The sequence below is a fragment of the Pholis gunnellus genome (assembly GCF_910591455.1).
Source record: "Pholis gunnellus genome assembly, chromosome: 13".
Lineage (NCBI taxonomy): Eukaryota > Metazoa > Chordata > Actinopteri > Perciformes > Pholidae > Pholis > Pholis gunnellus.
In genome coordinates, this window is record NC_136540.1 from 6,669,762 (window position 1) to 6,696,533 (window position 26,772).

Consider the following 26,772-nt stretch of genomic DNA (forward strand, 5'->3'; position numbering starts at 1 on the left):
TGATCAGACTATATAGAACACATTTTGCAGGATTTGCTCCATTAGAATGTAATATCAAGTTCTCCTTTAAAGATACGGATGCTATTTTAGACTTGATACTTGAGATTTTAAGCACTGGAACAAAAAAAACACTGCTTAATGGTTTAACTCAATATATACTCTGTTGGCCCCAAATGACTCCAAATCTGGCTCATTTCACTGAATGGTAGCTAGTAAAGACCCGATTTTAAAGCTGTTACAGCACCTAGAGAGCAGTGTGTGGTCACACCCTAAATAACTATAACTGTGCTGCTGTGTTCCTACGGCAATTTCAAGTCCCACAAGTATGCTCAGCCGGGCCTATTGACTGCTGCAACGCTCATTCTTAAATCAAAAGGTGATTGTGCAGTCATGTCAGACTGGCCACAAATCATACATTTTGAGAAATTAAGTACAGTATGTTAGGCACTCTGATTGTATGTTATGTCCTATGTAATATACTATATGCTTCTATGAACACAAATCAGCCAAAATAAACAAATATATAAATGTTTCCAGTTTTGGACAGGTAATTGTAAACAAGGCTAGTTTGCAAATGCTGGCTTGTCTCTCGTTCATTTTCTCTCTGCAGAGCTTATTTATGTTCAACGCAGTTATGAATCAAACAGTTTAGACTGTTGTGTCATTCAGTATCTTGATCTAAATGGTGAACTTGTTTCGTTTACTCTATCAAATTTAAAGGAATAACATGCATTGGTGTACACGGAGCTGCAACTCAAGACATGTACATTTTTTTTTGAAAATGAGTTGTTGCCGAATGCTCTGTGGCTGATTCACATTTTCCAGTCTTGAATGAAGGAGAGCAGTGGCGGAAAGCTGAGAAAAAACCTGTGAGGGAGAACGGAAAATGTTCAGGTATATGAAACATGGACAAGAAAACAGCCCGTTTCATTTTGTTCTAGTTTTAATACATGTATACTTACTGACATGCTACTTGTTGGTCTCACCTGCTGTGATCCACCGTGCGTCCTAGCCTGACACCCAGCTATGTGTGGTGGTCTTCACCCTCTGGGGAAACCCATGAGGCCCAGCTGTGGGGTCAAAGTTAAAGTCCAGTGCCCCGCCATCCATGAGGGTGTCATGGAGGACGGTCTCCATGTCGCATTCGAACCTCTCAATGGACACGTTGTCCAGGTCACTGGGCAGCCGCTCCTGGTGATGACCGTGTGGGTGAATCAAGTTGAGTTCCCTGTAGCCGTTGTTGCTGCCGTAGCTTGCCGAAACAGCGTAATTGTGTGCCGGGTGTCCGCGGGGCAACTGCACGCATGTCCTCAGGCTGGTCATTCGAGGAGAGGGCCCTGAAAGACTAGTCAGGCTAGTCAGGGGGATCATGTTACAGCTATTCAAATATTGCGAGCTTGAAGGACACCGGCTATGTATATCTTGTGGATTTACATGAGGAAGTAGGAGACTTTGAGGAGGAGTCATCATTTTTACTCCATTATGAACCCCCATGTGGCTCTGGCGGCTGTAAGGGGGCATTAGACAACCTCCCCTCCCCACCTGCGCATCCCTACTGGCCTCTGCATCTGAGGTCAGCAGCTCTTTGAGGAGGCCAGCAGGGCAAATATACTGGTTCTCATAAGCCCTAAAGCCCGGCTTGGTCTCTGGAAGCGTCTGCATGGGAGCAGGGGACAGGGAGTTCATCCTGACCTGGCTGTACATGCACTTACGGTAGTCCTTCTGGGGGTGTGGGGTCAAGCCAGTGGTGCTGTAGGGGCTACTCTGAAGCATGGCAGCATTTGATGAATGCGAGGCGTCAGAACCGAGCTGGTTTTTAGGAGACAGCACACTCAGGTTATCCAGCAGACTCTCCATGACCCTCTCTGAGCCATGTTGGCCCATGGATCCAGTAACCTCGGACAGGCTGGGCAGGGTGGAGGTTATCTTGCTCCCCGCTGCTCCAGGGTACATCATATGGCCATCCGACTCCCCCAGGTCATCCTGTTCAGAAGGAAAGGGTGAATGGCAACCACTCAGGGTGCTGGCGTCAGAGCTGGTGCGCGTCCTGAAGGAGCTCCAGGCTTCAAAGTCCTCGTTACTGTGGGAGTTTGGGCTTCCCAGCCAGTTAGAGTACTGGGAACCAGGGCTGCCCGCTCCTTCCTCAGCTGCTTCCTGTAGAGACATCTAAGGACAGGAAAACAATAAAGGTTACACACGCTATCGTAAGAATTACCAGTGTATTGTTAACTTACATCAAAATGATTAGAATAGTACGACATTTTGGGGTCTGTCCAAAGGTGACAAAATGCATGCAGTAACTGTTTGCACGATAGCAAATAACTGTATTTTCTAATATGTCAAACTCTTCTTTTAACATAAATTGAGAAGAATTGTGAGAAATAAACATCGTCAACCTATATACAGATTGATTTTATGAGTAAGTGAGTGTAGTGTTAATGAAAGGGAGACTTTACCTTTTTCTTCGCGGCCCTTCCTCTGCTCTTGGTGAACTTACTGTTGTTGTCCATGGAGGCAGCTCTGCGTCGAGGTGACTTTCCGCTCTTTCCCCCCTCTGGGTTCAGCATCCACCAGGAGCTTTTCCCCGTTCCCTCGTTTTGTATGCGCACAAAGCGGCTGTGCAAGGAAAGGTTGTGTCTGATGGAGTTCTGGATGGGAAACAAGTGAATCATTTGCAAGTTATCTGTTGGCTCACGGTTATGTAGAGGCTACAATGCAGCTAGAAGCATCAAAATAACTCCAAAGATTATTTTTTTTATGTCGGTGTGCAAAGTCTCTCTTTTCAAAGGTCAATATTTCCCTCATGAATTATTCTAGTGCAACTATAAAAGGTGTTGTTTTGCGAAAAACAGCACCTGTGAGTGATCCATGAGAATGAAATAAGAAGGTGTATCGCTGCAGAGGAAATGTTTGTCCTTTTTCATACTGAATGGAGAAGAAGCTGGTAGTTGAGTGTGATGTCAAAGCCAGCAGATGAACAGGAAGTATGCATATGTCCATATCCTCCGTCAGCAATATTATGTCTACTGAGCCTTTTCCAATCCCTCTTCACGCTCTCCAGCAAAAGACATTAGTTACTTTGGCATGAGGAAGCGAGGGATGGACGGGACATGTGGTCTCATTTATTTTACACTAAATAAACATGTGTTACCAGACAGACGTCAGTACAGCTAGAGTACAATATATCCGTTTCTGGATAAGACGGCAAAACAGCAAAACAACATTTCCAAACAAAAGAACCTAAAAAGAAAGAAAAGTTAACAAAAAGTAGAAACAGCAAATACAAGTGCCACAGGTTGATTTAAAATTAGCATTTTAGTGCACTTTGACTATTTAGCCTGATTATATCATATGGATCATCTCTGTGGACATAAAACTAGACTGATATTTTCACAGGACTTCTTGTATAATGTCGAGAAGCATTTTTATCACATGAAAGTATTTTAACTTTTTAAGTCAATATTGTTTCGCTTTTTGTCCTTTAATTACTTGTAGCTGAAGCCATGAATTGAACGTTTGCTTTGAAAGCTCCTATATTAGAGTTTATTAGCGGTCATTCTACTCTAATCCCTCCTCACTGTATGTGAGGCCATAATCACATGCTTCCTGTGATTTACAACATGTTTGATCTGCACAGCAGATTCTTTTTACTGAAAGAGCAGATTAAAAAAAAAACCCTCCTAAATATGACTTTTGTATGCGGTCACATTTGTCCTTGTGCCAACACGTATACACCTAAAGCCTCATTCAGTCCATTTTCTCTAATGCTATGTTATGAACTCTAAAAAGGACGCAGAGGCGCCTCCTGCGGTAGATCTCTCAGGAAGAAAAACAACGATAGAGAGACGGTCACACAGGACACAGATGTACTGTATAGCCTGGTCTCTCTGGACAAAAAATGCTGGTCTTGGGTTGAGGGGCATTCAGTGCATATTAGTCATCAGAATGTGACTCATACTAGTCTAGCATATTAATATGAGTTATTTCATACTGAAGATGGCTTTGTTTTGGCTGACTGTCCTCCATACGAAGGCACTGAACCACAGCAAGTTCAACCTCAAACTATACATCAACTCGTGAAGCCCGATCCTCAGAGGGGAGGCAGCAGCAGGCTGTGCATGAATGAGAAATGGTTTACTGAAAAAGAACGCTGGGGGAGGTTACAGGGTTCGAAGTGAGGGCGACAGAGTGAGATGTTTTTGCCGGCAGAGCTGGGGGTCAATGAGTTCACCGTGCACTGAACACGAGCTCTTCAGCTGGCGCTGACAGAGACGTGCAAACAGGTTGGATGGTGCAGGAACACAGAGAGAGAGGAGGAGAAGCATCAGATGTGACGTGCAGCCGGGGTCGGACTGTCTGCCCCCCCCCCCCCCCCCCCCCTCACCTCCCCTTGTGAACCGGACTCCTCCCTTCTCCTCCGCTGACTTTTTGAAATAAGGCTTCCTGCATCCTGCACATGCAGACTGGAGCTTTGCTGCATGACCTCAAAATGCAACGCTCAATCTCGTGATCATTTGATTCGCGACCTTTTCTCCCCCCTTTTTTTAAATTTTTATCTTGATCTCAATCTGTAAGAGAAAGACAGGAAATGAGTCATTAGCAGAGGACCTGAAATCTGAGCAGTGTGCTGCACAGACTCCCTCTGTGAACCAACTTATATATTCCGCCAACCAAAAGCGACACGTCTTGCTCACACACACACAGTTGAGATCACTAGTGATATGCAAATGTCTGTAGCCTCTGATTAGTGCCCACAATAGATCATGGACTGCATGACTGGGCCCTGGGAAGGGGAATTCTCTACTCCGCCAGAGATAATCCTTGTCTGAGACAGACCTCACCTCAGCCCAAAGAGAACAAAAGACGTCCCTGCCTCACTAATTCAGGAGGTGCCCCATTCACACATTATGTCTCTGAAAGCCCGGCCCAAGGTGGCCTATAAGTTTCATTGTTGCTAAAGTTCTTTATAAAACATATTGTCACGGCCCTCGTCTTTTAACTGACTTTGAAGCGGTGACATATGTGCACCTGTAACTGCACGGCGGCTCATGTGAATGTGGGGAATTAAGAAATTGATATGCTCTCTATTGACCTTTCATGGCAACCAGGGGAGTTCCCAGGCACAGATTATGTAGGCCTCTAAGTGACATGAATGTGTAAGAGAGGAGACATATTGAGTAATTTTGAGCAGGGATCCCACACAAGCTTGTGCACAAGTTAAGAGAAAAGAGAAAATATTGTAATATAATGCTAATTAGGCGATCTTGACTTGAGGAAAAAATATATTGCATTGTGTTTGTGTGTGTGGTGCATCATTCCTACTGTAGCTTTGTAGCTACCAAAAGTCTTTTCAGAGTCATGCTATTTGGCCTTTGGTGAATCTTATGTGCTAAAAAGAAATATATTGTAAAATATATTGCTTTATATCAAGCTTTGTGAAGGATCAAGTGGCTCTACACTGAAGAAGATGTGACACACTCTATTTTCAGTTTGCCCTCGGAAGAGAACAGCACGTTGCAAATGCAGTGCAGCAGAAAGCAGTTGTCTGAGTCTGAGTCCACCTGCTGCTACCAAGCTCAGATACATGGGAGCACTCAGTGTTAAGGAGAACCATCCACCACCATACAACACTTCAAATGTACCCAATGATCTCTGAATCATGTGTGATCAATGTCATCAAGACGAGCTGCTGCAGCATGAAGCAACTCCTCCTCCCGGACTTCAAAACAATCAACTTGACACAGCTGCTGTTTTTTTGTGTAGTGAAGCATGAGGCTTGCAGCAACGGTCGCAGGATAAGTAAACAAACCACGGCCAGTTGCGGGGACAGGTGCAGCCACAGTGAAAGTGGCCTCACTTGCACTGTGGCTGGTCCAAACGTACAGCATCAGACACAACCACAGACAGGAGAGAGGATCCCCCGGGAGACCCACTGCTGGAGACCAGCTGCTACTCAAATCAGTAACTCAGTTCTATATCAATGATGAGGCCTGATAGTGAGTTAGTGATGAAAAACTGGAGGGAAAAAGAGAATCGCTTTTAATTTACATACATGTAACGGCATCGTGCGGCTACAGTTAACACATAAATATTGAAGTGAGGCTGTGTAACTTTGATATAATCATTTTTCTTACTTCTAATCAGAGCTTCGGTAACCTCAGCGATGGGTGCAACCGCCTCTCAGTGCATTGTTTTTGTGGTTGCTTCTGCCACAAAGGTTTTTAAATGAAAGTTGTAGTGAATGAGGAAATACGTGAAACAATTGCCCGTAAATCAACATCACATTAATGGTGAAATAAGGAAGTATGCTAATCTCTTTTGGCTGCCATTGACTACAAAGAGTTCAGCTGTGGTACGCTGCATGACCAGTTTGTTGAGACTTAGAGAACTAGCTGATTGTGTAGCTCACAATGTCAATGCACAGATTGACTTCCTATTAGTGATATTTGGGTGACATATCTGAAATCAGTATTACAATATAATGTGATATATATATCAATCACATTATGGGAAATGTATACAATCACATGAAAAATGAAGCTGATGTTCAGTGTGTTCCACTGAAGAACATTACATCCCTTCACACATAAATATCTAAAATATTAATTATTATTCCAAATAGTTGTTCCAAAATTATGAAACAATATGTTGATATCATAACGATACAATTCTGTTGAAAGATAGTGCTGCAGACATATTTCTTATTCCTGTCAAAGTCAAATTCAAAGACAGGCAGATGAGGTTTCGTATTTAGCAGCAGCCATATCTCCAGCTGCTGAATAAAAAAATCATCTTATGAGTAAAGAAGACGTACCTGGTGAGACCAGAGTTGACACTGCCTGACCTAAAATGAGTATGGTTAACGTACTGCTTCTTGATCTTACACCGCATGATGGCTCCGGGTAAAAAAAATACAATTGCAGATGGCAATTAATCAATGCCGTTATTATTAATAACTGCTGGCATATCACTACGTCTTCAAGGCATGTCAGGTGGTGTAAATAAGAGAATAAGAGAGCAAAGCACTTGCAGAGATTGCAGCAAAAGGACAAGCCACTTCCTGCGTGTCTTCCTGTGACCCCCCCCCCCTCCTCTCCTCTGACCCAGGAAGTTAAAAATGAGCAAGCAGGACCTGAGTTCTCTGTTACAGGACGGTAAAAAGGCATGCGCTGCTGCTGCTGCTGCTGCTGCTGCTGCTGCTGCAGAGGGAGAAGAGCCCTCCAGCTCAGTGTGGTGACCATGTCGCCTCTTCATGGCTCCCGGCACAATGCAGGCTACTTCATTAACACTGAGCATCACACTGAGTGACCTACTTCTGCTGATGGCTTCAAAGTGGGACTGTGAAAAGGAATGGAGAGCTTTTGTGTTACAAGTCTGGCTTCAGATAAACAAGGAGGGGGCAAATGAGAACGATAGAAACAGTTAAACATCATACGTCATACTAAATATTCAGACATACTAAGCTGATTAGAAACTTGATCTCTAATCTTTCTCAGCCTAATCTTGAGAGCGACACACATTCTTTGCACACTTTACAGTGTAAAAAAGCCAACTGTTTCTTTTACAGGATTTGGCACTAATCTCAGTCACCTCTGATCCCGTTTCTCTTTCTTCACACCATATTTCTTCTCCTCCCTCTCGGCCCCCCATGTCCTTTATATTGTGCATAATGGGTTTGAGTTCATGTTCTGCCTGTGAACATAATAAAGGCGGGGAATATTTCCCCGCGCAGGGCTGGAAGACAATGCAGAAATCCACATGCCACAGATTCCACAGGCTCAAACACGTGCAGGCAGCAGACTGTACACAGGCCTCAGCCCAGAGACAGCCAGTCAGCTGACTGATCCCCTCCTTCCCTCAAGCCACGGACGCTCCTCTTTGAAAGCCCCTGCCCCAAGCCTCCCTTTCTTCATGGGGTTACTTGAAGCTTTCAGTGGGCCTCTTAAGTAAAGGAGAGTCCTCCCTTTTTAACCTTGTGATCCCAAGACAAATCGCTGGCAGCTATTCTGTTTTTATTGTTGCCCCTGTTAGCCCCTGGAGCGTCAATGTGTGTAACACATTTCATGGGAGTCCTTCCAATAGTTGCCGAGTCAAAATCACAAATGGCAGATGTTTCAGCGGAAAAGTCAGCGGAACACCAAAGTCATTAGGATTTAACCTCAGGTGACCATGAACGGCTGCACAAAATTCCATGGCAATCCATCCAATAGAAGAAAACTCAGTCTGGACCAAAGTGGTGGACCGAGTAACCGACAGAACATTTCCATCTCTAGAGCCGCACCGCACGACGAGTGCATTTTAAACCTGGGTTATCGAAATAAACTTCAACTTCTGGCAGTCTTTATTCATACTTGTGTAACCTTCACTTACATTATTGTAACTTTCCATTGGTCACCAAATTACCTGAGACACTTCAGTCCCGTGGCGGAACAAATGTAATTTTCAGTCAGGAAGACACACACACACATTTATACAGTTGCATGCTTATCCCTGAAGTTTATTTCTCGTTCATGCTGCCATTCACTCCTCTCACTCATAATTTCCTTACTGTCGTTGGTCAGGGCTCTCAATCATGCAAGCGCCAAAGACTCCAACAAGACTTTATTATTGCACATCATTTTTATTATATATATTTCTGGAATAAACAATGATCTTTTCTACATTTACTTGTCTCCCCTGATTGAAATGTTAATTCATGACACTACTAGCGTCTTCAATCATACGTCTAACTTGCACTCCCACTAGCAGGCACGTTCATCAGCTGTCATTTGATCTGGGGGATGTTGTTCAAATGGAGGTAAGAGTGAGCGTTTCCACTGAGCTCATCCTGAATGAATACCATCAGTAATGTCTGTCTGTAGTTTTGGTCATTATGCAAACATTAGGAGCCAGACTGCACAATCGACAGGCTTCTGATTTGTAGTGTTAAATCATACAGTAAGAAAAACCAACGTCACAGCTGCCTTGTATCTGTGTAGCACTACAAACCAATGGCTTTTACACACTTCATAACCTTTAAAAAGTTCAAGTAACTCCTCGTAAAAATACTTTCTTACAATGTACACGTTTTGGAATGAACACCTCAGAACCTCTGCGTCAGTTATACTGAGGAGTGCTACTTCCTGTTGCATTATTTAAGGTCACAGTTCACTGAGAAAAACAGTGGCTCTACCAGTAAGATGGTAAAGTACCTTGTACGCTGCACACTGCCACTCACAGACCCACCGATATCCCAGGGGAACCAGTTCTACCAGTTGGCAGAGGCCCCTCTCTTGTGGTAAAGGCGTGATGATCACCACACCATTTTTAGAGGGAAACTAAAAAATAAAAATCTCCATGACATGAGGGAGACAGGAAGCTCTAGCTGCAGCAGCAGCAGCAGCGTCGCCCTCGTCCTGCCCTCCACCCACCTTCAGTTCTCTAGGTGGAGCTGTATAATCACTGAGGTTCAAACACAACGCCCTCCACCCACCATGAGGTCTCTGGCTTATCTCTATCTGTCATTACAATCAGGGAACCTCATGCATGTGGAGCCCAAAGTCAATACCTGGGCCAGGATGTGACACAAAACACAACAACAAGCAGGCTAAATATTTCTTTAAGCATGCGGCAGGAGCGCTGAAATGGGATAAAATGACTTCACATAGAATTAGGCGGCACAAACATGATCCATGTTCGGTCTCTCCCATTAGTTACTCCTCTTTTTCCAGCCCTGACCCTCGTGTTTTGCAAGGCGGGGATGTTAACACATGGCACTGTTTTCCATCCACTCTGCAGGAAATGCATCATAGTTCATTGTGAGGGGACCGTCGTGTTTTTTTAACAGGAAAGTGTAAAAATAACTATAAGCCGGTGGTTCCAAGGCCCAGCTACGCATGCCAGCTTTTGGGAATGCAGAGGTTGAAGTGGCGATGTGTTGATTTAATATGAAAGATAAACAAGCGGGTGCTATTGTTATTGAGGCATTTGCTGCTTCTATGAATGGCACACAATGAAAAAAGGGGCTACCGTAAAACCTTTCTCTCTAACCCTGTGAGTAAAAGGGTTAAAAAGTAACAAAAAAGTCAATAAAACCAAACATCAGGGGCAGCAGGGTGAAGTGGAGTGTATGACCAATCAGACATTGGCATGTTGGCTGAACTTCCGGTTAGATGTGATTGATTGCTGTAGCTATTGTGAGTTTATAGACATTTATAAAAAAAAACCTGTGGATTCTAAACTCAATAAAAAGTAAGAAAGAACAGGCCATTGTTTACAGATATTGGTGCTGAAAGGACAGTTGGCGTATGAAATCTCTCCGAGCTCCTTCAGCAGAAGGCCTGAAGGAGGGCAGAGGAGGAAGTGGAAGGATAAAGAGCAGCGATCCCTTTCTCCAAGCTGTAGCATCCGCTGAGGAAACTCGAGATGACAGGGACACAAAGATATGAGCACACAGCTCAGGAATGGAGGATGTTTGACGTTGTTCCCAGCATTCCCTTCTCCCAAGCCCCTTCCCCTCCGACACACTCCCCAACACTGATTGAGCTGTTTGTGTCGCCTCCTGTTATTGTCGGGGGGGAGACTTTACTCTACGCTGCTTCCTTGGCAAAAAACCTGATTTCATTCCCACCAGCCAGTGCACCTTTACTGTCTATGTAACAAAGTGTAGTTGAAGAACTGCAGAAAGACTCAGAAAGACTCAGAAAAGGGAGGTTTAGCAGAGCTGTAAGTCATGATGGGAGCTTTTTCACAATCGGCTGTTAGACAATGGAATCTATATTTGATTGAGGTTCACAAAGGCATTTCTTGACATAACTTTAAAATGGCGTCTCATGGGAGGCTACAGGAAGGGCTGCAAAGATGAAATATATGAATTGGACTCATATACATTTTTTGAGAGTGTGCAGATTTTAATTTGCATTATTACTTTCTCTGTCTGCTCCCCGCCTCATTTCTATCCCTCATGGCTGAGTAACTTCCTCACCCGGCGAGACAATATTAAGACCTGGATTAGCATGTTTGTACAGGCATTAGGCTACTGCTTTCCCCTTGTGCTAAATATTTCCAATACATTTCCAGGCCAGAAAGCACAGCTTTGTAAACTTCTAGGACTGTACCAGTTTTTCCATGGACGTGGAAATGCTGTTTTCAGCGATTGCTCACTCTCAAACATCTAGTTAGGTGTCCTCAGTATTCTCCGTGCGAAACATGTCCAATATTTTTGCAGTGGTGGACTACAGGATTGTACAGGGAGATAAATGTGTGGGGTGTTTACAGTCAGACCTGCTGCTTCAGAGCTGTATGTCTCCTCACTGACACAGCAGAGAGGCGTGCACTACCTTTGACAGAGGAAACCACTCCAAAACTTCAAAGGTTACTGACGTACCAAAGCTCAGCAGCCAGATGCAAGAATAACTATTCAGCATTTTGAAACCACGTTCATAGATCTGGCAAAAAACGAAAGTTTTGCACAAAGAAAAAAATATTTTGCTACTACTACATCACTATACTGAATGTGCATTCAATATTGGCCTGTTTTTTTCTTCTGTGGGGTCATGTTGAACTGACTGAGCACATTGCAATCAGCGATGTCTCACCAGGTATACTTGGCTGATGGTAACAGTTGTTTGGGAAGTAAAACACAGGTGAAATATAACAAATGGAGTTCAGCCATTATTCATTTTAATATCTGTGATTTTCCGACTGTGACATGTCGAATTGTCCTGACAAATGCCTCCCCATATTTCCTATAGTACAACAGCATTCAGCAGAATAGGATGGAGCCCGTTTTTATACTGCTGTGTTGAGGATTGGAGTGATTTAAGAGACGTGTGTTGTTATTTTAAGAGGAACTGCAGAGGAAATTAATCTGCAAGACTGAAAAAAGGCAGGAAGAAAAACTCCCATCCTCTATAGAACTTTACTCTCTCTGCTCTTTAATTAATTAATAATTTAATTAAAAGTGTAAAATGTGCATCAGTGCAGTTAGACACTAAATATCTGCACATTCAGATTCATATTGTTGCTGCTGCTAATTGCATTGATTTACACTTGTCTTTACTAGGCTATATGTTGGTTTTTATATATTTTTGGATTGGCGTTAAAGGGGTTAATGGTCCCATCTCAACCATCAAAACATCTCAAGTTCATCCTGTTCAACTCGATGCTTCACGCGTACACGCGCACGCGGGGACACTCACCTTCCAGCCCGCGGAGCTGTTGCTGTCTCCTTTATCCTTGAAGTAAGGCACGTTCTTGACCATCCAGTCGTAAATCTGAGACAGTGTCAGTCTCTTCTCGGGGGAGCTGTCTATCGCTTTGGTGATCAGGTCCGCGTACGACATGTTCCCCCAGGCGTTGCGACGGGACGAGCTGCTCTTCCTCTGGACGGAGCTGCCCAGGGGAGCGACACCCGGAGGGGGCACCTGTTGCGGCTGAGGAGGCGGCTGCGGACCGGGGAGCTGCTGCGGAAGAGGATGATGGTGGTGGTGGTGGTGCTGGTGATGTGGAGGCGCACGGCTTCCCTCCCGACACTGAAAGTCATTGCAGGGCACAGGCGGTTTCTGCTCCGCATACTCTTCATAGTCCTCCTCCAACAAGCCGAGGTTGCTGATGAACTCGGCGTTTCCTCCCGGCTCCTGCTGCACCGACGGCGCCGGGGACGACGTGTTGGAGCCGGCCGGGTCGTTGAGCTCCGGCCGGGGCAGCGGCCAGGTGCAGGACCGCGGCCGAGAAAGGGGCTCAAATTCCGGGTCTATTTCGACCGGCTGCGGTGGCGGTACCTCAGCCATGTCTGAGTCGGTCTCACTGTCACGCAGACACTCACATAAAAAAATAAATGATAAATCAACAGGTAAAAAAGAAAATGTTGGGTTCACACACCAAATTATAGATAGACAATATAAAGAGGTCTGTAATTTAGAAGTCAGAGAACTGTTGCGTTCAAGGTCTTCACTGAAGTTCACACCATCCTGCAGCGACTAGTAGCAACTCTCAAGTCTGCCGCTCTGTCAATACAGACAACCGTCCACAGGCTGATGCTGCCTTCAAGGACCACTGACAGGCTCGGTCATCTGAGTGCTACAACTTCACGGTGCATTCAAAGTCGAATAATTTATATCGACTCTGTTTAAGTGCTCTTTGGTTGGGAATTCAGAAATGGACCCGGTTTCAAATTAAATGTGCATTTTATGTGCACGGTATTTCTTTAGAGTTTTAAGTTCAGCTTGGATAATTAAGTAGGCAATCATTAATTAGCACACTAGTCTTCATGGCTTCTCAGACTCATAGAAGCTGTCGATTCAGGAGAAACAAGAGCTTCAGGAGTTGCTGTGAGATGCTGCCATGGTGTCCTGCATAACAACAATTAAAGTCTGTATTGGCTCAGCAGTGAGTGAAAATACAGTAGGCCTCCTTGTTATTAACACCTGATTTGAACCGTACAATAAAAGTGATCAATCATTATAGCTGCTTTTCAGTCACTAAATCTCGTTCAACTCATTGTCATTGCAAATGATTGGATTATGTACCTACACATTTTGACAGCACCTAAATGCACCACACAGGCAGAGGAACATGCAGAGTCCCTCTAGTGCTTTGAGAGATATTATGCCCACCTGATCACAGGGAACAGGTTTCTTTTGTGTGTTTTTCACAGTAAAATATATTTACAGATGTGCTAGTTTAAGAACAGTGAAATGTTTATATTGTGTAGTTGGTTTCCCCCACACATTGTCTTGTTTTCTTAAACAGTCCAGCCATCAGTTGGTATGTTTGGTCAACAAAATGTTTTGACACCACATGCAGTTTTATCACAGTGGTTAATACAATACATTGTTGAAATATTTAGGGTCTTGTTGTAAAATAGTTAAGATATCCTAACATAAAATGGGCCATAGATGTGAGTAGTGCCATCTAGTGGGTTATTTGCATACAAGACATTTCTGAGCAGAACCAGGTGCCTTTCCACACAAAAAACACAGTTTTGAACTTTCTACTCATACAAGTCGGGGAATGTTGCCAAAATCTTATCGTGACAATCATGTGTTTAAGGAAAAGTGAACAAAATGGGGAAATGAGGCGCTCTCAACGGCCACGCTCTCATTTTCCACACTTTCTCAGACAATAGCTCGCCGAGTGTTTTTAGACCAGAAGGAATCTGAGTGGTACATTGTTAACATGTTTGTTTTTTTCCACTTTAAAAGCACTTCCCTTACAAAGGGCACACGGTTCATGGTCTCGTTACCCTCCTACTGTAAACCTGATCTGAGGTCCTAGATGCTACACATAAGTTATGCTTGTTTTACGACCTGCCTGGGAAAACACTATTAATCACGCTCACAGGTGTTTGGATGACCTTTTACACAAAAAGAACACAAAAAATGTTTCCATCATCCTGTTTTCTTTGAATGTGAAGGTGTTTAACCAGCTATCCAACTGAACAGTCCACTGTTGTTTTTGTATGTAAAGGTTGAACGAATGAAATAAACAACAGACCATGCCTGTACTTTTGTTGCTTTATATTGTATGTATACTTTGTACAAGCACCTGTATAAGCACCATTTCAACAGTTGTTCTACAGTCTGATCAGTACACACTGTTCAATGTTCCGACACCAGGACGCAGACTTGATGCCAGTCCACTCTAACAGGCCTCCTGGAAGAGTTAAGAAATCCAACCTGTGCGAGTAAAAAAATGATCATAGATGCAAAGCCCCGCTGAGTAAACAGGGCTTAGTTTAATGTGTCCACAACGTATGCAATTGTCTTGAGCTCAGTTGAGGTAAACGTCAGCCTCCTTGAGGACTTCCTCCTTCTGGTGGAAGTAGTCTCTGAACCAGGAAACGTGTTCCCTCTTCTGTTGGACTGTCAGGTAGGGGTTTCTGGACATACCGGCCACCACGAGCTCCATGAAGTGACGCACTGGTCCCTGTCGGGGGAAACCCTCCTCCAAGTGTTTCTCTAAGAAGATGTGCTCGTGGAACGGGACACTGGCTTCCTCCTCGAGGCCTAACATAGAGCGAGAAGACTCTGTCAGAGTGTCATTTTGTTCTTCTCTGTACATTTAGTAAGAATACAGCATTCATTACTCACCAACTTCATTGTTGATGGGGTATTGCCACATTTTCCCCTCTTTGGTCCACTGGATCATTTCCTCAAGCCCGTTGCGGGGCGCTTGGTTGGTCGACAGAGACAACTGATTAGCAAAGTCCACGTCCCATAGAGTTGGCCGTGCTGAAAATATGACGACAGCAGCGTTATGGGCAGATGTCCCGATGAAGTTAAAACCAAAAGCTTTTGCAAATGTCACGTTAAGGAGAGACAGCGTCCGCCTACTTGACGACATCTCATGACAATAAGCAGTAATAAAGGCTCAATTCTCAATACATCAGTTATTTCTAAGGCTAAAAAAGTATCTATACAAATAATTATTTTTCCCAGGTTCCCCTGGGATATTATTAGAAAAAATGTAAATTCCTTATTACCAACTGTTGATTCAACTCCATCTTCATCAGTAGTGGGAGAGAAGACGTTAAGTCTTTTCCCTGAGAACAAGTTCCTCCTAAAAAAAAAAATGAAAGGCACATTAAACACACGGTCCGTCTGAAAACCTAAACGAGTAAAAACATGAAGAAAGTCTTGACCTCCTCCGAACACCGTCCAGCTCAGCGGTGATTCCTCGGTCGTGCGTGTATCCTCGCCCGTCGTCATCAAAACGGATCTGATTAGCTGGCCGAGCGTTCTGCCGGTTGGGATTCTTTCCGACTTTCATGTCAGCGATTATTACTCTGAGAAAAGATTGTTGGATTAACGTTTATTACACATGAATGATTTTTTTTAGATTTTTCCACTATACAGAATGAAAATGCAGATAAAATATCACAGTCTCATTTAAATACTCAGTCCATTAACATTCCTATACTAGACACACACCCCAGGTTGTTCACGTCCCCTTTCTTCTGGGCCTCAGTGATGGTCTCGTGCTGCCTCAGCTGCTTCAGCAGCTCAGACTCAGCCTGGCTGCGGTCAGGCAGAGTGGAGGCAGCAGCAGACGCGGCTGCAACCAGTTCAGGATCCAGTGTCTCTCTAAAAAAACAACAACACAGTGGACGAAGAGAGACCGGGGCTTCAGATATCCTCCCGAGATTAGGGTGTAAACTCAAAAGAAACCTGCACTTTAACAAGGCAATGATGAATAACCTGAAACCCCCTCTCACCTCTGTGATGAAGCCTCCACTGTAGCCTTCTGAAACATACTGATAGTGCTCTCCATAGCTGCTGGCTTTGACTTGGGTGTCGACTCATAACTCGGCTTCACTGTCATGTTTTTGAGCTTCCTCTTACTAGTTACTTCCACCTTCATGGCCCCAAGAAGGTCGAGGAGACTCTCTTTCCCGCTCTTCGCTGCGTCAGTCTTCACTTGTTTTGGCGTGGCCACGACCTGCTCAATTTCAACAGCCACCTGCCGCTGCGTGGTACCTCCCTCATCTGTCTTTAACACCGCCGGCTCCTCCTCCTTATGTTCAGCCATCTTGATAATGTTGCCGTCATCTTCGGCTATCTGTGTAACCACAGTTGGAGTTTCTGTTGGCTCAGCGTCTTTATCTGTATTTGTTTTCTCTACTTGATTAGAATTGTCACCATCGTTTTTCTTTTCACAGAGTCTGACTGAACTTGTGCTGAGGGCTTTGACTCCACCTCCAATTGCAACCCTATGTTTAGAGAAGAAAACAGAGTTAATAGTCATCGGGGTCTGACTCAGAAGGGATGCTAGAAGCTTGAATAATAATAATAATAATAATAATAACACTATTATTACAAATGAAATACAAAACAATACAATAATTAGTTTCGGGGTGGGCCATGCCGTCTTAAAATAACATGATAGAGCAGAATATGATATTCCTGATGATAATAAAACACTTTATTACTATTTGCAGCAACAGATATTATATTGTTTGGCTCTTTCATAGACACTCTACATAATAGCAATAGTCTGTGAGGGAGGTAGAGACCATGATAGCTTTTTAAATGAATAGTAACTGTCTGTCAGCGAGATGTTAAGTTCTCCTGTCACAAGGAGGCTGCTGGTACCATCTTCTCTAGATTCACATCATTTTGTAGATGCAAACTAGCTGCTAGTGATGAACCTGAGCCTCTCAAAGAAATGTCAATCAAGATGTCCCGCCCCTTTAGTGCAGGTTAAGTAACTTAACAGCTAACATTAGCTGTCCAAAGAACACATTTTCAAGGTATATAGAATGCACATTTTTGTCACAATACAACGTTTTTATTTACCAAACATACACCCAAATAACAGCCCAATAGGTAGCTGACGTTAGGTCGTCACTGTGTGCTTCATATTCACTCACAGACAAACTCACCTTAAGACTGGAGCTGTAGACTTGTCATATTTAGCTGTAAACACACACGACTCAAATACACTGACTGAAGAATGTCGTGCTGTGCACACTGTCCGGAATATAAATCTATACATGATTGCTTCTTGTAATGTCCTTCCACGCTCCTGACATTTGTCTCCGTTGCTACATCATAAGGTCACCGACGTAAACTCGAGGATGTCATTAGTTCCGGGCACCGTACTTCATACATTTATGGTGTAAAGGGTACTTTCCATAGAGGAACTGACATTTAGTTAAGTTATACTGTCAATTTATATAATTGTGGTATTGGTTATTTTTGCCGTTCCAAACACACTTCCCGTAACTGACTTTGGATAAGTTACTTTTCGATAAACGGCTGCTCTCTAACGGTCCAGCGATCTGAATCATAGTCTCGCGATATCTCAACCGAACGTGACTCAAAATGGCGACGGAACATAAGCGCTAATTCACGAAAGGAGGTCCCAGCCGCAACCCGTGAATTAGTTAGTTATTTATATCGAAAGATGGATATTCATAGAGAAGAATTAGCTTTGCGAAATAATTATTGTTGCAAATCTCAACATTGACGGTTTTTATTCGCGTAAGTTCCTGCTTAAATTCAGAAAGGAGAGGACAACTTCACACAGGTAACATGTCATCGGAAGCTAAGTTACTAGCATGCGAGCTAAAACACACCATATCTAGCCGCTGTAAGTTAATATTAAAGAACTATGCAGTCGTCAAGTGGCTTACAATCATCCCTGTTAAGATGTTGTACATGAAGTCTTTGCACTTGCATGGATACATCTCTACTTTAGAAGTGGCTTCAGTATCGCATGCTGCTAGTTGATTGTTTTTCCGTCAGAGTGGATAACCCGCTCTCTGTGGAGCTCACTGTTTATTTACACACATGAAGTATAAAACCCTTTTAAAGTGTTTATTCTATGGACTTTTTCAAGTGTGCCTTGTAAACTTGTAAAGTGGGGGTAATCAGGATTATGAGTAAGATAAATATATATATAATATAGTATCGTAACGTAATAACCACCAAGTCGATAACGTTATTTCCTTCAGGCTTCTGCAGTAGAAATGACGTCTGTGCTGACATTACTGTTTTGACTTCATTTATAGCTTTGGCTTTATGTTTGCGGTGTTTTTCTGGTTTAACCATGTTAAAGAGTGGTTTGGCTTTTGGCTTATTTGTTTTATAAGAGTGCATTTGTGGTCTCGTGCACCATCGAGCCTTCCCGCACTCCATGTATTGAGTTTCTCGTGGGCTCTCTCACTAGCTGAGATGTCACAATATCGTTTTCAACACTGACTTTCTTTTTGTCATCATCCCTCAAAGCTGCATTGAAACACACAGGTGTGTGCACATTGTCTCACATGTCAGCCATGGATACCAGTCACTTCTTGAGTGATGTGATTGGCCTCTTGTTGAAACTATCTAAATGATGAGCTGCAATAAGACGCACGTTCTACTATTTACATTTGGGGAATTGGAGTAATGACGGAATAGAAGTAAACAATAGGCTGTGTATAATGTTTGCTGAACCATCACATAACTATATCAAGACTGCTTGTCTAATAATATGTCAAGATGCTGTGTTTGTGGCTTCTTTGAGTGTGAATTACTGGCAGGGAACCATTCACATTTTGTACAACGGAGCAATTTTTTTACCCCCCCAAAAATAAGTGTCTACTGAATAAGACAAGTACATCTGTTTTGATTTTTTGTGTGTGCACATTTGAGGGGTGTTATTCACAGACCTGTGTCCTTTTTGTTAGCCATGGCGGAGGAACGTCGGCAGAAGCAGTGTTCGGTCTCCCTGCCCACAGAGTCCATGAAGGCCATGGCGGAGTCTATGGGAGTGGGGCAGTTACAGGAGGAAAGCTGCGCTGCCCTCAGTGAAGAAGTCAGCTACAGAATAAAAGAAATTGCACAGGTAAATCATGGATGATAGATGTAGATATTGTCTTTGTGGGGTGTGTAAATTGCTCTCAAACTACATGTGTGATTGTCTATGGCATAACTGATACATGATCTTAATATTTTTATTTTGTTTCCTTTCTCCTGTTTACTTAGGATGCTCTCAAATTCATGCATCATGGGAAGAGACGTAAATTAACCACCAGCGACATAGATAACGCTCTCAAACTAAAAAACGTGGAGGTAAGGGATAACTTGCATACCTTTAACTTTTATTAAAGCACTCGATAGTTGTTGTTCAAAGGAAAGCTTCTTTTCAACTTCTGTGTTCTGAATACATTTCTTCCTGTTACAGCCTCTGTATGGGTTCCAGTCGCAAGAGTTTATCCCTTTTCGCTTTGCAAGTGGTGGTGGAAGAGAGCTTCATTTCTATGAGGAAAAAGAAGTCGACCTCAGTGACATTATTAACACACCGCTCCCCAGAGTTCCACTAGATGTGTCTCTCAAAGGTACGCAGATGATTAGTATTACATGCCGTTATACTCCAGGATATTGTGTTGTCTTGTTTTGATTCTAAGCTCACACACCATGCTTGTTTTAATCCACAGCCCACTGGTTAAGCATTGATGGGGTGCAGCCTTCTATTCCAGAAAATCCACCACCAGGTCAGCCCTGTTTTAGATTTTTTTTTCTCTCTTGAAAGACCAAAAAATACATATACATTTATCTGCAGGAAAAACTTAATATTTGGTTTTATTTACTGTTTTTCAGCACCAAAAGAGCAGCAAAAGGTTGAATCTACAGAGCCGCTCAAAATCGCCAAACCTGGTCAGGAGGACGACGGCACGATGCAAGGCAAGAGTCAGGGGGCAACACCCGCTGATGGCAAAGGTCAGTATCTTGTGTTGTATTAGAATGAAACATTTCTCTATTTTCTTCTCCTGTCCCCCTGCCTTCCTCCCTAATCCGTTATGATTTTGCCTCCATCATACCATTTTTACATCCGTCTCTTTCAGGAAAGGACAAGGGTCTCATAAGGTTGAAGCCGCGCAGCACTCACGAGCTGTCTGTGGAACAGCAGCTCTACTACAAGGAAATCACAGAGGCGTGCGTGGGCTCCTGTGAGGCTAAAAGAGCGGTACGTCTTGCTTGTCTGTCTGTTTATTTTTTTTACATGCTGAGTAACAACCTGATAACCTTTTCTTGAATCATTTTTGTCTAGAAGTTATATTGTGCGTTTTGTTAATTGGCTTTAAATTAAAGAAATAGGGCTCAAATAGTAGTTTTAACCTTTTTCTGATAAATGTTTCCTCTTGTCTCATTCAGGAGGCTTTACAGAGTATTGCCACAGATCCTGGACTGTATCAGATGCTTCCAAGATTCAGCACATTCATTTCTGAAGGAGTGAGCATCTTTTCCCTCTTCTCCTAATGTTCTGAAACATTTCTCACCTCGTATATAATAACCAAGCATACCTGTGCTGGAAGTACTGACTTGATGTTCTCCTCAAAGGTTCGTGTGAATGTGGTGCAAAACAACTTGGCCCTGCTGATTTATTTAATGCGGATGGTCAAGGCTCTAATGGACAACCCCACGCTGTATTTGGAGAAATACGTGAGTACAGAAAACAAACACATGTTATGTTACTTTTTGAATGTTATAATCTCAACGTTTACTTTTATCCTCATGCTTATATTTCTCTATCTGTATTTGCAGCTGCATGAGCTCATCCCAGCTGTGGTGACATGTATCGTGAGTAAGCAGCTGTGTTTGCGACCAGATGTGGACAACCACTGGGCTTTACGAGACTTCGCTGCGCGCCTCATGGCCCAAAGTTGTAAAACCTTCAGTACTACGACCAACAACATCCAGTCTCGCATTACCAAGACCTTTACTAAGGTGATCACTTCTTTAGATAGATAACTGTTACCCTCACTGAATTCAACATTACATCATTTTTTAAAACACTTCACATACTAAACCAGACTGACTTGTTTCCTCAGAGTTGGTTGGATGAGAAAACGCAGTGGACGACGCGTTACGGCTGCATCGCTGGACTTTCTGAACTAGGACCTGATGTGAGTGGGATTCTGTTTCCTTCATGTGGGTCTTTATCATTTTCACTCTTTTCAATCGGCACCAACCTCCTGACTGTTTCCTTCCCCTGCAGGTGATTAAGACGTTGATCCTTCCCCGGCTTACTATAGAGGGTGCTCGCATCAAAGCAGTGATGGAAGGACCAGTGGTCTCCAACATTGATAAGATAGGAGCAGACCACGTTCAAAGCCTCTTACTGGTAACACGTTTGTGATTATTATGCAGTGAAAAGTACACGACTTCCCACAGATTATAACACATTTGTATACTATAACAGTCAAAGCATTTCCCTAAAACATGACGTTCATCAGTAATTGTTTTACTTTGTATTAGACGAGCACTTAAGTTTAATTTTAACAAAAATGTGTTTTGTTTTTTAAAGAAACACTGTGCAAGTGTTATTGCCAAGATCCGACCTCAGCCCGACAACGCGGAACAGTATCGGACAGACTATGGGTACCTTGGACCGATGCTCTGCTCCCATGTGATGAAGGCCAGGACTCAAGCAGCACTGCAAGCTCAGCAAGTCAACAGAACCACATTAACAATCACACAGGTACGTTTGACACCGACACAAATGTATTCTGTTTAACGAAGTCAATTGCTGCTGTTCGTTCGTGAATGACGAATCCTTTTCTTGCAGCCTCGTCCCACCCTTACCGTGTCACAAAGTGGGTTAAGTGGGTCGGCAGGACCGCGCACTCCCAGCATCATTAAGGTCCCGAGCTCCCTCACGCTGATGTCTCCTCGACCGGGGACCCCATCGCAGCCCTCTCCCCCGGCAACAAAATACATCGTAATGGCAACCAGTGCCGGAGCCGCCTCAACTCAGCAGGTACTTTGATTTATTTAAATTCAGTTTAACGCTCATCAGTTGCTCTACAGCGCTACAGGACATCTCCGCAGGGTAACTTCTCCTGCCTGTATTGATAAGATAGCAGCTGCAATTTCAATTCAGCCATTTTATTAATTAGTTATGTGATTGGTGTGAAATGGAACAGGTCTTAAATTGTCAGAGGATTTACTGAAACCCTTCTCTTTGAAATCACAAGAGTATGAATTTACATCGGTCTTTTTGTCGTCCCTCTAGGTAATCACCCTCAGCTCTTCCCAGTCAGCCTCACCAGTCACTAGCACTGTTCCCAGTGCCACGTCGACCTTTCAGCCTTTGGTAAAACTGGAGTCTGGCAGTGGCCCGGGTCTGTCAGGTTCACGACCAATGCAGAAGTACATAGTTGTATCTCTGCCCTCGTCTGCCTCGTCCTCTTTGGAGACTAAGAGCTCCGTGCTTCCAACCTCACTTTCCTCAAACCCACTCGAAGCAGTGATGAAGCTAGACCGGTCCGAGTCTCCTGGAGCAAGCACCCAGTCGCCACACTGAGACTTGTGTAGATAGTGGGGATTTTTACCATGTTGATGCAGCTGAACACACAGAGTGGTTCGTTGGGGCTGAACATAAAAGGGTTAAACTCTGGCATGGTATGAAGGGGAATATCTGAACTCTTGACAGATGAAGAGCAAATGTGACTAGACATTGTAAATATGTTAATGCCCAATGAAAACTCAGGTCCAGCTGTGAGATCTGTAATGTTTCAGCTTATATTCTAATTGATTCCATGTTCTTTTTTTTACTCTAAAATAAATCAGATTTTGTATGAAATCCTTGTCTGGATGTTTTCTTTTTTATATTTGCATTATGATTTTTTTAGAAATTTTTTTATTGTCTACAGTTTGCCATAAAAATAATGTCCTTGTTTATCAAAACCAAATATCGGAACAACTGTTTAAACAAACTGCTTTTATTCTCTGCAACTGGCTTGGTGTCATCACGGACCACAAGCCAGTTTAAACCACATGAGTGTTGTAAAGAAGAATAAAACTATTATGGACTTCCTGTCGGTGGTAGGGTTTAAAAACTTACATTTGTTTTGTATATGGACGTGTGAATGAAAATATACCACTAACTATGGCTATTAAATCTATGTAGCGGAGTACAAATAAAGTGGCATAAAATGGAAAAATTCAAATACGTACATGAGTAAATGTAATTGGTTACATTTCACTCCTGCTTCCGGTCTGTTGGCAGACCAGAGTTCCAGAAGTAAATACATGAAAAGTTGTTTCTAAGTTTAAGACCACGGTAATGAACAACGACTCCCACTGAACATTACGGCCAAGATTAAAAGCTAATTTTAGATTTACTCTTTGTTGAGAAGATTTCCCAGCATTTCTAAAAAGTGCTCGTTTTTGAGTGAAATCCTTTATTTTGAAGGCAGAAATTGCAACACCGGAATCATTTCCTGTGAACACCCTGTAATCAACAGCGCGGCTCAGATTTGAGGATATTTGACTTCTCTCTGAGGAAGAAGACTGAAGTTTGGACTCCAACAAACATGAATTTCAAAGTCCGAGCTGCAACAAAAGAAGACTGCAAAGAAATATCGAGAATGATATTGGTGAGGCTCAGTCCCTCGTTGTAATGCCACTAAACCTAAAAAACTCGTTCTGCTTCACAATGCCGAATGTGAAACACATTACTTTAACGTTATGTTGTGAGTATATATCTACGTGCACTTTGGTGTATTTGCCACACGTAACGTTGAGTCCCGTCTTTCCTCAGGAGTTGGCGGTTTATGAAAAAATGTCCGACCAAGTGAAGATAACTCATGAAGGTAAATCTGTACTTAATATGATAGAAACATGAATGCTGAGAAAAGCATCGGAAGCCTCACCAAAGGGTCGTTATGCAAAAATAATGATTGGAACGATTACACCTGTGTTTTTCCTGCCGTGTGTGTGTGTGTGTGTGTGTGTGTGTGTGTGTGTGTGTGTGTGTGTGTGTGTGTGTGTGTGTGTGTGTGTGTGTGTGTGTGTGTGTGTGTGTGTGTGTGTGTGTGTGTGTGTGTGTGTGTGTGTGTGTGTGTGTGTGTGTGTGTGTGTGTGTGTGTGTGTGTGTGTGTGTGTGTGTGTGTGTGTGTGTGTGTGTGTGTGTGTGTTGAAATATTTTACAACCAGACTCACTTATTAGCACTCCATCTACTAACTAACTGTGATGACATTTTAATTTAAGCTGGAGTGAGGTTTTTTAAAAGTGGTTGTATGTGTGAGCAGGCTCCATTGCACTTCTTCCTGCTCTTTGTTTTTAAAAATCATTTGTCTTGCAATATGAGTTTGTTTATGAATTCCTACAAGCAGTCTCTCTTACAATTCTATCATTGACAGTTGCTTGAGTCCTGAGTGTAGCAGCCAGATACTACAAAGTAAGACTTTGATGTGTTAAACACACACACAGTACTTTTTAAAGGTACCTGGTTGAGTTTTTGAAAACTCCAGAGCAACGATTTGAAGAGCGGGTCCCCAAATTGTTTGTATCTCGTGTTCTACCAGCGCGAGAATGCCACACAGCACGAGCAGTATGATAAAACCTGCAAACATATGAGATGTAGGATGTGATATTTGTATGACTTGCTTCTTGCCTTATGAACAATGTTGTAGTAATGTTACCATGTGCTTGGATCTTAGCTGTTAATATCAAATAAGAGCAGAGTTGAAAAACAGTGATTAATTCATCTTCAAATGTTTCAATGTTTCTTGCACTTGGGTGCTGATGAATAATAGTATTACTTGTAATGTGAAGATGAAATGTTGCCGTGTTGTTGGGTAAATGATCTGTCCTGCTTTGCTTTAGAACTGGAGCGGGACGGTTTCTGCCACAATCCCTTCTTTGAATGCCTCGTTGCAGAAGTGCCCGAGGAGCATAAATCTGAAGACGGTAAAGTGTTGATCGAGGCCTCTTTCTACAGTATTCCTCTGTCAGACAGATTTAAACATGTCGGCGTCTTACGCAGATAACAGGTCTGTGACCTTGCTGTTTAGATATATTTCCATCTAACAAATCACGATGACTCCACAGGTGCCACCTCATAAATCAACAGAGTCAATTAAATATTCCATTATATTTGTAGAGATTACATTTTTTTTCTGGTATTCTTCCTGCTTGTCTTTTTGATTGCTTGTACTTTTCGTCCATGTAGGATTCACAATTGTCGGATACGGCCTTTACTTTTACACTTACAGCACATGGAAGGGGCGGTCAGTGTTTCTGGAGGACCTGTACGTGATGCCAGAATTCAGGGGTAAGATATATTGAATTGTTGTCAACGAAACACTTGCTTTGGTTGTGCAAATCATCATTTCTTAACGTTTCCGTTGCATCTTTTTCTGCAAATGTTTTGTCCCCAAATAAAAACATCTCTTTTAATTGATTTCCTTTACAGGAAAGGGCATCGGCAAGGGTTTACTGAGCAAAGTTGCTGAGGTAAGAATGTCTTTGCTGACCACTAAATCGTAGTTTTTCTGAGGAGAAATCTGTCCTGTGTGACGACGAGGTAACGGTGCATGACTGGTTTGTTTCCTCAGGTGGGGAAGAAGATGCAGTGTGTGCGGCTGCAGTTGTCTGTGTTGGACTGGAATACTCCCTCTCAAGACTTCTACGCTGCTAAAGGAGCTCAGGACCTCACCGCCAGCGAAGGCTGGCACTTTCTACGTTTTGACGGACAAGACCTGGACAATTTAGCGAACGAAGCTCCTAAAGATTAGATGTTTGCCAAGTAAAAATGTGTATCTTGCTGTGAAACAAATGTGTCTGTTAAACATTCACCCTGAAGACGGTGCCAAACTGTGCTTCACTGTAACCCAATTCCTCACTACCTCGTCTTTCTACTAGTTAAACAAAATCATTCATTTTGCAGGCATGGATGCATCTGGTTCAGCTTTGTCATCTTTCAGTGCAGCGTGCAAATTCAATTTGCGGACAACCTTTCATCTTGTATGTCAACATTTGTAAATGTATAAAGAAACAAAATATTGCCTTTATTGGGAAATTAAACATTCCAGCCCTTAATGATTTTAGTCTTTCTAGGATCTGATGATGCTTTGGTGAAGATTTTGGCAAATTTCCCAGCAAGACGATGTGATTTGATCTGATTTAATCCAATCCCAGATGTGATGCCATATCATTCCAGTAGGTGGCATATTTATCCAACTGAAGATGAACTCTCTGAGTGGAGACTCAGGCAATGCAGAGGTTAAATGTGCAATACATTAAGCTCTATGTCTCAGCTGTGAGTGTTTTCAGCTCTGGTTAAAGGAGACGATTACTTGGAAACTAGTTCTGTAACATAAAACCCGTTTCATGAAATCAAAATCTCTCATTAACACTTTCATTGTTTTTTTTTGCAATCAGTCACTGGAAATGATATTTATTTTTGTATAAAACATACTGAAATCCAAAGGAACACATGTGAAATCAGCCTAAAGAGAAACTGTGACATTACATTTGAAATATACACGTGTGCTAAAAAAAAGATTATAATACACAAAA

At 42.9% G+C, this 26,772-nt stretch overlaps 4 protein-coding genes across 4 annotated transcripts; 2 read left to right on the forward strand and 2 right to left on the reverse strand.

The window, feature by feature from the left end:
• Positions 1 to 1,008: 1,008 nt before the first annotated feature.
• Positions 1,009 to 12,773, reverse strand: LOC306704815 (forkhead box protein O1-A-like; the record flags this gene model as incomplete). The annotated part of the gene is made up of 3 exons (XM_079171340.1): positions 12,180 to 12,773; positions 2,457 to 2,648; positions 1,009 to 2,166 (listed from the first exon to the last, which is right to left on the reverse strand). Exons 1-3 carry the CDS (start codon positions 12,768 to 12,770, stop codon positions 1,009 to 1,011), a joined length of 1,941 nt encoding a protein of 646 aa, XP_079027466.1. The 5' UTR covers positions 12,771 to 12,773.
• Positions 12,774 to 14,506: 1,733 nt separating this feature from the next.
• On the reverse strand, positions 14,507 to 17,508 carry mrps31 (mitochondrial ribosomal protein S31). Its single transcript, XM_079172181.1, has 7 exons — positions 17,363 to 17,508; positions 16,196 to 16,690; positions 15,912 to 16,064; positions 15,623 to 15,766; positions 15,464 to 15,540; positions 15,072 to 15,212; positions 14,507 to 14,987 (listed from the first exon to the last, which is right to left on the reverse strand). Exons 1-7 carry the CDS (start codon positions 17,473 to 17,475, stop codon positions 14,752 to 14,754), a joined length of 1,359 nt encoding a protein of 452 aa, XP_079028307.1. The 5' UTR covers positions 17,476 to 17,508; the 3' UTR covers positions 14,507 to 14,751.
• Positions 17,509 to 17,814: 306 nt separating this feature from the next.
• Positions 17,815 to 23,043, forward strand: taf6 (TAF6 RNA polymerase II, TATA box binding protein (TBP)-associated factor). Its single transcript, XM_079172209.1, has 15 exons — positions 17,815 to 18,009; positions 19,151 to 19,308; positions 19,449 to 19,535; positions 19,648 to 19,801; positions 19,901 to 19,957; positions 20,064 to 20,183; positions 20,309 to 20,430; positions 20,619 to 20,696; positions 20,805 to 20,906; positions 21,009 to 21,191; positions 21,296 to 21,370; positions 21,463 to 21,588; positions 21,772 to 21,945; positions 22,033 to 22,224; positions 22,480 to 23,043. The coding sequence occupies exons 2-15, from the start codon at positions 19,153 to 19,155 to the stop codon at positions 22,768 to 22,770; spliced, it is 1,917 nt and encodes a 638-aa protein (XP_079028335.1). The 5' UTR covers positions 17,815 to 18,009; positions 19,151 to 19,152; the 3' UTR covers positions 22,771 to 23,043.
• Positions 23,044 to 23,735: 692 nt separating this feature from the next.
• On the forward strand, positions 23,736 to 26,740 carry sat2b (spermidine/spermine N1-acetyltransferase family member 2b). The gene is made up of 6 exons (XM_079171227.1): positions 23,736 to 23,845; positions 24,010 to 24,061; positions 25,078 to 25,161; positions 25,424 to 25,525; positions 25,667 to 25,707; positions 25,809 to 26,740. The coding sequence occupies exons 1-6, from the start codon at positions 23,783 to 23,785 to the stop codon at positions 25,986 to 25,988; spliced, it is 522 nt and encodes a 173-aa protein (XP_079027353.1). The 5' UTR covers positions 23,736 to 23,782; the 3' UTR covers positions 25,989 to 26,740.
• The last annotated feature ends 32 nt before the right edge of the window (positions 26,741 to 26,772 follow it).

Bases quoted from the DNA above. Each gene is read 5' to 3' on its own strand.
- taf6 (XM_079172209.1), top strand. From the start codon at position 19,153: ATGGCGGAGGAACGTCGGCAGAAGCAGTGTTCGGTCTCCCTGCCCACA. The intron at 20,184-20,308 runs GTCAGTATCTTG...CGTCTCTTTCAG, and splicing joins AACACCCGCTGATGGCAAAG to GAAAGGACAAGGGTCTCATA. The intron at 20,907-21,008 runs GTGAGTACAGAA...CTGTATTTGCAG, and splicing joins CGCTGTATTTGGAGAAATAC to CTGCATGAGCTCATCCCAGC.
- sat2b (XM_079171227.1), top strand. From the start codon at position 23,783: ATGAATTTCAAAGTCCGAGCTGCAACAAAAGAAGACTGCAAAGAAATA. The intron at 23,846-24,009 runs GTGAGGCTCAGT...GTCTTTCCTCAG, and splicing joins AAATATCGAGAATGATATTG to GAGTTGGCGGTTTATGAAAA. The intron at 24,062-25,077 runs GTAAATCTGTAC...GCTTTGCTTTAG, and splicing joins AGTGAAGATAACTCATGAAG to AACTGGAGCGGGACGGTTTC.
- mrps31 (XM_079172181.1), bottom strand. From the start codon at position 17,475: ATGTATAGATTTATATTCCGGACAGTGTGCACAGCACGACATTCTTCA. The intron at 16,691-17,362 runs GTGAGTTTGTCT...CTCTAAACATAG, and splicing joins TCTACAGCTCCAGTCTTAAG to GGTTGCAATTGGAGGTGGAG. The intron at 15,213-15,463 runs GTAATAAGGAAT...TCATATTTTCAG, and splicing joins TGGAGTTGAATCAACAGTTG to CACGGCCAACTCTATGGGAC.